This window comes from Nematostella vectensis, chromosome 10, assembly GCF_932526225.1.
Source record: "Nematostella vectensis chromosome 10, jaNemVect1.1, whole genome shotgun sequence".
Classification (NCBI taxonomy): Eukaryota; Metazoa; Cnidaria; class Anthozoa; order Actiniaria; family Edwardsiidae; genus Nematostella; species Nematostella vectensis.
The window spans coordinates 10,813,556-10,823,045 of NC_064043.1; the positions used below are offsets into that span (position 1 = coordinate 10,813,556).

At 41.8% G+C, this 9,490-nt stretch overlaps 2 protein-coding genes across 2 annotated transcripts; one reads left to right on the plus strand and one right to left on the minus strand.

The window, feature by feature from the left end:
- LOC116603081 lies at positions 1-5,324 on the plus strand. Its single transcript, XM_032364057.2, has 2 exons — positions 1-460; positions 2,745-5,324. The coding sequence occupies exons 1-2, from the start codon at positions 94-96 to the stop codon at positions 5,114-5,116; spliced, it is 2,739 nt and encodes a 912-aa protein (XP_032219948.2). The 5' UTR covers positions 1-93; the 3' UTR covers positions 5,117-5,324.
- Positions 5,325-5,416: 92 nt separating this feature from the next.
- LOC5519238 (alpha-1A adrenergic receptor) lies at positions 5,417-9,490 on the minus strand. Its single transcript, XM_032364058.2, has one exon. The coding sequence runs from the start codon at positions 6,955-6,957 to the stop codon at positions 5,566-5,568; it is 1,392 nt and encodes a 463-aa protein (XP_032219949.2). The 5' UTR covers positions 6,958-9,490; the 3' UTR covers positions 5,417-5,565.

Sequence of the window (9,490 nt, forward strand, 5' to 3'; positions counted from 1 at the left end):
ACCAAGAAACATCATGAATAAATCAGTGGCTGACATAGTACACTAAGCGGGGACGGCCGTGTGTTCACATGAGGGTAGAACTACCCAAAAGCCATGGCTAGTACCTCAAAATCCAACAGAGATTGCAGTCGAACGCCGAAATACTCGATTTTAGCTAGCAATATCGTTGGAGTCCAACTTTCGCCGTGTTCGGAGTATGAATCAACCGGCGACCCCGCTAGCGATTCTAAACCACAACAAAACTTGTCCGGAAAAGATATTTTCGATTCATTTATCAAGGAAAACCAGACTACCTTAAATACACGGCTGAATGAGACGTTAAGCGAAATTCGCTTTGCTGGATGGATAGAACCTTCTACACTTTTATTGAAAGGTCCATCAGATGAATTGGACGTCCTGAAAGAAGCATGGCGCCGGAGATTTCTACGTAGTCCAGCTAATTTTGTGATACGAGAAACCGGTAAGTAGTATTAGTAAGTTGTTGCTGTTAATTCAACTTGATATTTGGTAGAACTTTTTTCAAATCAACTCTTTTAAACTTTCAAAGATTTTGCACTGCAGGAGGCTTGTTAGGATTGCTGTCTTGAGAGAGTTTGTTGATGATGAACCAGTTAAAAGCACCCTAAAATGCGATATTTCGTCTGACTTTCGCACGGGATCGGTAGAATAAGGGGAAGCAAAGGTTCATATTTTGTAGGGCTTGGTGTTAGTTCGCATATTTCTCTTTAGTTCGACATCTCTACAAACCCAAAATCAATATTTCAAGGTCCCATCGTGAAGCGTTTTAGATAAGCTGATGTTGTGTTGAGAAGGATTAAAATTTGTCAGTTGAAGATACAGGTGTAATTTTAGCGGCAAGGCTAACCTTAGATCAGTAGCAGCAACAATCTTTGTAAGAAGTTATACTAAATATACTCAACAAGTTTGCATACGCCTGTTGACCTTTAGTTTGACCATCGCAGAATTAAACTTGACGCGAAAGATCAACTCTTAAAAATACCTCACACAGCAGTTTTGATAACCTAGAAGCGTTAATGGATAATCATTCCATCGGCTCAACGACCCTCTGCTCTAAAAGCGTTTAGAAATCAATTAGTGTTTAGGAAACTTAGTTTACATTTCGTTGCGCGATGAGTATTTTTGTATTTACGGCCCGACACAAATGCATTGAATTCGCTAACAATGGACACACATAAAAATAAAGCCCCTCACGCTCAGGATTTATTAATTGCACGAGAGACGGTGCCGACACTGTGGTTTAATATGATTATTCTACACAGAAACGAGCGTATAAACACTGCACCGCGAAGTCTTGAAAATGTTTATTTTGCGAGATTTGTACACAACTCCAATACTGAGCGTGTTCTAGTATAATTTTGCGTGAGATTACCTATCCTGCGGCGAAAATCCTTATTATTGAGTGTTGCCTCAGATTCTAGAGAATAGAATTCAGAAGATGATTTTGTTATATTTTAAATAGTTGTGGGTGACTCTATTGTGTTTCCGAAAGCCCTATTATTTTGCCCCTCTGGGCGTAACGCTTCGTATCCCAAAACTGTTTTGTGGTCTTAGACACAGCGACACAAACAAGCAACTCATGTGGGTCGATTAATTAATTAAGTCGAGCAAGTTCGATTATATACTAGAAAAGAGTTTTCGAATTTCAGCCTAATTGATGAAGTTGGACGCGTAGATGTAAATTTCCCATTTGAATCAGGTTTATGTCAATAAACATGTCTGTTGACACTATGATATGTTGGCGTATTTGGTGTACGCATCCGATCGAGGCATTTCTATCAACCAGATGAAAGCTAGGAGAATAAATTTGTGACCTGTACAAGTTTTTTTTTTTTTAATTGCACACGGTTAATTGTTATATCCAGTACTAATTATTCTCTTTTTAAGGACAGAAACCCATGTTTGCCATACTTTGAACAGCTAGCTAGTCTGCGGCGGCTTTTTCTTTTACCGCCGGGTCAATTGATTTTTTACTCGTTGTTTGTGGGCTTGACATTCCAATATGTGGTGTTGTTAAACGTACGCTTCTCGAACTTTGTGGGGGTCCTTGCTATACCTTTGTCCGAATTGCCAAGTTTTTGTTTTGTTTTGCTAAGTCCAAACGTCGTATTATCCATGAGCCGTATTCAATGCAAATTAATCAAGTTGATTGTTGCATCTTCATTTGCATGCATTTGCATTGAATACGGCTAATGGATAATACGACGTTTGAACTTAGCCTTGTGTTTTTTTTTTTTTTTTTTTTTGCTAACTAGTTTTCTGTGATAAACAGATAGATCCTTTTCTGCCCAATCCAACTTTTGAAGCCCCTGCTTCTTTAAAGCCCCGTGCAAATAGTGCTAACATCAGCCAGCACTGCTGGTACGAAGTTGATGAACTAAGTCACGGCACCCCCTTATATGGCGTGCAAACGGTGATTAGTGCTATTGGGTTAGCGATGTTGGCCGTTTTGCTTTATATAAACATGACAGAACTTAAAAAAGGTTCTTTCTAGGCAGCAGCGCGACACTTCTTGACGTGCAAGAGTAATAAAGAGAGAAAGTAACTGCTTGCTATTTTTTTGCGATTAAGAGTTTCGTGCTTTTCTAGATTACGATTTTCTTTCTCTTGCATTTGCTTTTGTTCTAGTCAACAACAACTTACTAAATGCAACCATTAAACGTACTTAAAGGTTTTTATGTCTGGTGTATTTATCTTATTTTTCTTCTTCGTTTTTACCCTTCCAGGTAACATCGGTTCAATCGGCATGGACCTCGTCCCACAAGCACCATTCCTACCGCTGACCAAAGCTCTGTACGAAGCAATAGCGGCACTCAACGAAAACAAACTTTCAAGCACTCAAAAGGACGTGTTCCAATACCTCGCACATACCTACCAGTACGTGCATGTGCCTAAAGTCCACGTGGTCCACGACTGCTTGGGAATACTTATCAAAGAGAGAAGGGTGTACTTCACAGGTAACGCGTACTTCGCGTTCGCGGACAGGGGTTACGAGTCGGAGGATGCGCGGGATAATTCTACTGTCAAAACAGATAAGAACGAGGGGGAGGGGCCCACTGTTGATAATACGAGGAAGAAAAATCAGGAGGGTAAAACGAAGAAGCGGCACGGATCGAAGGAGTCGGAGAACTCGGCGGATGGGCGTAAGAAGACTAGCGGTAGAAGATCGAATGGACATAAGAGACACTCGAGTAAGGAGTCTCGTAGCTTGGATACGAGTAGGGACTCTGCCGTTATATGCTCTGAGTCATCAACTCCAACTAAGGACGAGAAGATCGCGAAATCAAGCGTGTCAAGCGAGTGTTCCAGCTCCCCGCACGAGGCTGAAGAGTCGAGAAAATCCAAGGATAGACAGTCTGTATTCGGCCACATCGCGTCCTTCATTAAAGGGCGAAAGTCGTCGACTTCGGGGGCATCGCAGTCAGAGCGAGAGAGTGAAAGAGAAGATGGAAAAGACAAAGTGAGTAAGATGAGTGTCGTCAAAGAGGAAGAATCCAAAAAGGAAAGTGAAGTAAAGAGAATCAATGCTAGTGAGAACAAAGACAGTGACAATGTTGACTTTGAGTTTAGACGTAGTAGATCTTTTGTTGCGCCGAACCGAAAGCGGCCCGAGTTCTCACGAAGCAACTCCTTCACCGCGACATCTAATAAACCACTTTCAAGTACGAGTACTTCTCGAATGAATGGCGAGAGTTCGCCGATGTTTGTGACACGGTCGTTCAAAACCGAGTCCGTACGGACAAGTTCGGACCATCCGTCGTTACTCCGATCTAGCGTCGAGGGGCCATCGTCAAATAAGACTAGCGTCGAGTGGCCATCGTCTGTACGGACAAGCTCCGAACGGCCATTACCTGTACGAACGAGCGCCGAACGGCCTTCGTTGCGAACAAGCGCCGAACGGCCTTCGTTACGAACAAGTGCCGAACGAACATTGCCAGTTAGGAAGAGCACGGATACCTCTTCGTCATTTCGATCAAGCACCGAGCGGCCATTTTCATTTCATGCGGATACGGAAAGGCGAGAGTCACCTTGGACGAGTACCGAGCGAACGTTGTCCCTACGAACAAGCTCGGAATTCGATCGGCTCAGCCCGGAAGGGTACGAAACTCCATCAATGAGGCCTGCAGAGTCGAACTTCACCCGAAATCTTTCTCTTAAACGTCGAGAAATGAACGGAAGCAAGAACAGCACATGTGCTGTAGGAATTGTGAGGCCGCTGCACACTTATACGCAAAGCTCGGGCTCAGAAAGTCTTTCCAGGGCCAGCTCTGTCAAAGAAAACAGCAGGTATTCCACTCCTAGTATCGGAACCCCTAAAAGTGACCGAAAGAGTAACAACAATTCAAGTGGCTTTATAAGGAGCTATTCAATGAAGGATTCAAAGGGTGATTTTACCCCGATAAAAGTGGCTAAACCTCAAGAGAGGGAATTCATCCGTAACTCGCCTTTGCAGAATTTACTGACAAGGAACACCGGCACAACAGTGGCCCTTACGGCACCTGGGCACAGCTCAATCTACACCAGTACCCCACTACCCTCGGGGAGCTCGTACAACTCCTCCACACTCCACTCGGGAAGTCAGTATACCTCACGTACATTCACTTCCGCCGGAAGTAAATCCAGTTCGAGATCCACACTGCAACACAGACACTCCTTTCACGGGACGTCAAACAAGCGGTCATCTTGGAGAACTGAGGTACGATCACGTGACGACTCGGACGACGTCACTAGTGTTCCCATGACGTCAGTCGAGGGTTTAAGAGAGACGGGGGAAGCGTGTAAGTCGCCGATCTGTTACGATCAGAGCAAACTCGAGGATAAGATTGGTCAGTGTAGGTGCAGTGGGAATAGCTGCTGTCATCGATATGCCACGAGCCCCGACCGAACGAGAAACGAGGGCTCCACGAGAGACGATCGATCGTCCATTTGTACTAGAAGCGACGATATTCTATTGGGCGAGATTTCATCTTCGGCTTCCTCGGCGGATTTTCGGTTAGTTTCTAGGCTTAAACACATCGATAATGGCTCATCGCCATTTGCAGTGGCCGAAGGTCACGTGATGTTAGATTCAAGCCTGACATTTATTGGGGTTATATAACGATATCTATTGGAATGCTTGGTATACGTAATTATGACTTCTGTCAATGTAAAACTAAGGCATGTGTTAGAAATACCTGTAGAAAAAGAAAATAAGTATTAGATAGTTATAGCTTATTTTCACAAATGCGCTTGGAATTAATAAAAACAAATAATAAATAAATAAAAACCAGGAATTTGGATCTTAATTAACACGGTCTTTATGAGGAGTTGTCTTTAAAGCCGAATGTCGATCAACCCCCTTTTTTATAATTTACGTTTGAAATACAACGTATTTTAATTGGCAAGAACTTTAACAAAAAGAGATTGCTACTTTTATTTAAACATTTGACCGGGAGTATATCAGTTACTAGCATTTTCTTTTAGATTTCTGGTTTTCGCCGATGTGCGCCTGTAGGCCAATACGCTAAAGCAGCTACCCTCTCAGTAACCTTGGGGCAGGAGGGGGGTTCAATGTCGTTTGGTGATATTTGTTATCCCGATGACGTCATGGTGTCTATGCTGATGTTTGCCAATCAAATTACACCATGCCTTCCACAAAGCCTGCCTGAACTGCCTGTACTTCCAAGTGTAAATAACCGGGTTTAGTAGGCTATTGGCATACCCACACCACAGGAAAACCAAACTTAGTGTTTCATCTGTTCTTTTCTCCCTCGTGACTATATCCACAGCGAGTCCAACACAAAAGGGCGTCCAACATACGAAGTAAGCGCCTATGACGACAAGAAATCCTTTGGCTATGCGAATATCGGTTTGTCTATCGCGGGAAAGCCTTCGACGCTTTCGCGCATCTGCGTTTATTCGTTCTCCGTCTGCAAAAACGGAAGGTTCTATTGTTGATATTATGCTGTCGGTGCTTTTTAAGACCTGCGTTTGGGGCATTTTAATGCGTTCGTTTTCCAAATTCAAGGATGGATTTTCTAAACCAGAAATGCTTTCTAATTTTAGTTCCTGGTAATTGTTTTGAACCCTTTTCGGGTTGTGAATAACCGTCAAGTGATTTTTTCTGGTCTCACTTTTCGATGCACCTGTTCTCATGACCGATTTTCCGATTTGCGTTTTTGATAACATGCTGCTCCCTTTCCCTGTCGACTTCTTTGGAAAGACTCGTGTTTGAACAAATGATGTCGTTTTGCATTCGGGATTAACCAGATTTTGCCCCTTTATCTTTCTAGCATGTGTGCGGGCCACCTTGAAAATCTTCCAATACGCGAACGCCATTATGGTTAAAGCTAGTACGTATGTGAGTCCTAGAACTAGACAAGCGAATATCACGGCTTTGGTAGAACCAGACCAGTCTTCGAAATCACATGTATCTAGATTAGGAATAAAACAAGCATATGAACTAACTCCAAATTTAGGAGGCAAAGCGCAAACTATCGAGTAAATCCAAACCGAAGAGGATATCATCCCTGCTCGTCTTGTGGTTAAAACCTCGATATACCGAAATGGGGTTGTGATTGCAAAATAGCGATCCAACGAAAGAACTGTTAGACTCATAATTGAGCAAATACAAAAAAAGAAAATAGCAAAGCCTAAGAAGTCTCGCAAGTTTTTATGTTGAATGATATTACTCGGTTGAAGAAGGACTCCCACGGATATGGGAATTACTGTCATTCCCACTAAGCAATCCGCGAAGGACAAGTTCACCACGAAATAGTTCGCTTCTCTTTTCCTTAGTTCTCTTGTTGTAAGGATGACATACATAACAAGGGCATTACCCATCACAATTAACACGGCGGCCAGAGTAAGGCCCACGACGGCTGCATTTATCCTCCCTGGGCTCCACACCATAGATACCACTCCGATTTCGCGCGTAGACAAGGTTGAGTTACTCATCATTGTTTGCTTGGAAAGAGCGCTCAATTGGAACTTGTGATTGATCTTTTTATCGTTCCTGATTGAAGCAAGCGAAATCTTTTGTCCATGGCATCCTTCGTGGAGTATATGTTCTAGTGCTTATCACAAAGGCAAGGGTCAGTTTTACTCATCTTGGTTTACCTTAAACTTTCCTTGTTATTGACCTTTACTTTTTCCTCATATGGAACAAGACGAAATATTCCGCTCATTGCATCCACCGTGGACTATTTGTTTTAGCGTTTATTACAGTGCTTTGATGTTGCGCGAATTAAAGGTGGAGTAATACTATTATGAAATAGCTTACTCTACTCCCATCACCTTAAACTGAGAAGCTAGCTTTCAAAATCTAGCTTATACTTAAACCTTTCTTGATTATTAACTTTTCCTCGAGCAGCCGAGGGCTTTTTTTTCATAGCATCCTCCGTTTATCGCAATTTAGTAGGGTGAGACGTTGTTGAATGATTTACCCATAGTAACGAGGGCATAGCTTCCAATTACCTGCTACCACCGCTGCGAAAACCATCTTTCTGTTGCCTATACCAAGAATTTAACGTGTGATATTAAGTGAATCCCTCATTAAAAAAAGGCATCTATTTATCTAATTTAACACGTTAGGTCTGGCAAGATTATTCAGTTCAGATGTATACTGATCATTAAAGAGTACTGTATTTACTTTCTATGAATTTAAACTATATTCGGCCCATGAGCGAATATTGTATAAGACCTTGTTATGAGTTGTCCGGTTAGGTTCTTATACAATTCCCCAAAGATAGCATCACCTGTCTTTTTAGCATCGTTTCTGTTATTAGTTTTTTTTTTATTTAAATGAAAACTACTAGTAGGTGACAATCCATATTCTGAAATCAGGGAATACTTTTTTGTAAAAATTTTCACTAAAGGTGTTTAAAATTTACATAGCTGTTCCTAGCCCTATAAACAACCATTGTTTTGACTAAGTAATGGTTGTCACTTTTTAGTAATTTGTCAATTTGTCACTCTTGGGTAATTTGCCAATAAGCAATTCAGTGGGTTTTGCAATTTAAGCAGTAGCAGAGGTAATTTAAGGACATCAAACTGTTTCTTTGTTGGCCATGCAGTGAATTTTTAATATGTTTTGCGCATAACTTAATTGATTTAAATACCCAAACCATACCGTATATCCGTCACATACGTACTACTATGCTAATTATCTCTTTTTATTCGTAGTCTAAGATGCTTACAAGAAGCCGTAGTCCTAATCAAAACCTAACACACTTGTTCAATATGCCCCCCTTCCCTGGGGCGGTGCTGTCTAACTCGGGCTTTCCACACGGTCCCACAAAGATTCAACTAGTAACAAACTTTCGATATGGAGACGGTCTGCAATCATCGGGGACTTGCGCGTAGAGATCCCGTGACTGTTTGGGTGGCAAACTAGCGCGCGCTCAGGCTTTTAGCGGCAAAATTAAAGGAACAAAAAGCAACTTTTTCAGCGCTTACGAAAAAAGCCACAGTGCTTTTTTTAGAAAGGGTTTAGTTTCATTTCAAGATTTACTTTTTCATCGTTCTTTGGTGTGACGGGCGTAGTCATTTCTGATTTTTTTGTTGATTATTTTGTTTTGAATTTGCCACCCAAAAAAGTCACATGATCTCTTAGCGCAAGTCCCCTTTTGGTTTCATTTAGTTACAAAAAGAACGGGATAGGAAGTCTGCTATTAGATTGTCTTTGCCTTCAAGTTGTACTGATGCATTAGTGTACTCCATCTCAGCAGTCTCTGATTCTTGTCTTCTTCTTATGGATGAATAAATAAATTGGACACATTTCCTATCCGTATGATAGAAGTCTGCATTGACAATGTAGAAAACCATTCCCAGAAATAAGGGACATTAGCCAGCGGTTTCTCTGGACTCACATTTTGCTAGGCCCGCGAGGAATAACAGCGGTATCACAAATAAAAACGAGATTCCGGCCAGCACAGGGGCTTCCCTTTTGTTGTTACACTAGAAGTTTTTAATCAGGTTGACTAAAATTCCCAATAAAAGTAGTATAAGCGGTATTTAAACGTGCAAGGGGCATCTCTGATTTGATACGTCCGATGATAATGGAAGTGCGGCAGTCTTGCTGAGGTTGGAAAACATCATATGCGCAAATTTAAAAAAAAAATGTATTCTAGAAAGGCTTTATGGTTCCCCTGTGTCTACCCAGAAAGCCGTGGGGCCGTTTAAAAACAAAATGGAGCTCGGACGAACAGACAGAAGTTGTTCTTGCGGAGCGCACCGTTTTCCTTGCTTCAGTCTGTATCTTAAAGACAACAATAATGGTTCCTGAACTAGGCATAACTACATCAAATGTTATTTCTTCGGGAACAAGATTGGAAGGCGCTACTGCCAATTTTATTGGCCAATTTGATGTAAGGATAGTCGATTTACCAATTTCGAGTCCTGCACCTGTGATGCGGCGAACAGTTCTACCTTTTAAACGACTACTTTTATGCCCGATTTCAATGAAATTACAGAGTATGTATGGAGGATTGTA

Bases quoted from the DNA above. Each gene is read 5' to 3' on its own strand.
- LOC116603081 (XM_032364057.2), top strand. From the start codon at position 94: ATGGCTAGTACCTCAAAATCCAACAGAGATTGCAGTCGAACGCCGAAA. The intron at 461-2,744 runs GTAAGTAGTATT...TTACCCTTCCAG, and splicing joins TTTTGTGATACGAGAAACCG to GTAACATCGGTTCAATCGGC.
- LOC5519238 (XM_032364058.2), bottom strand. From the start codon at position 6,957: ATGATGAGTAACTCAACCTTGTCTACGCGCGAAATCGGAGTGGTATCT.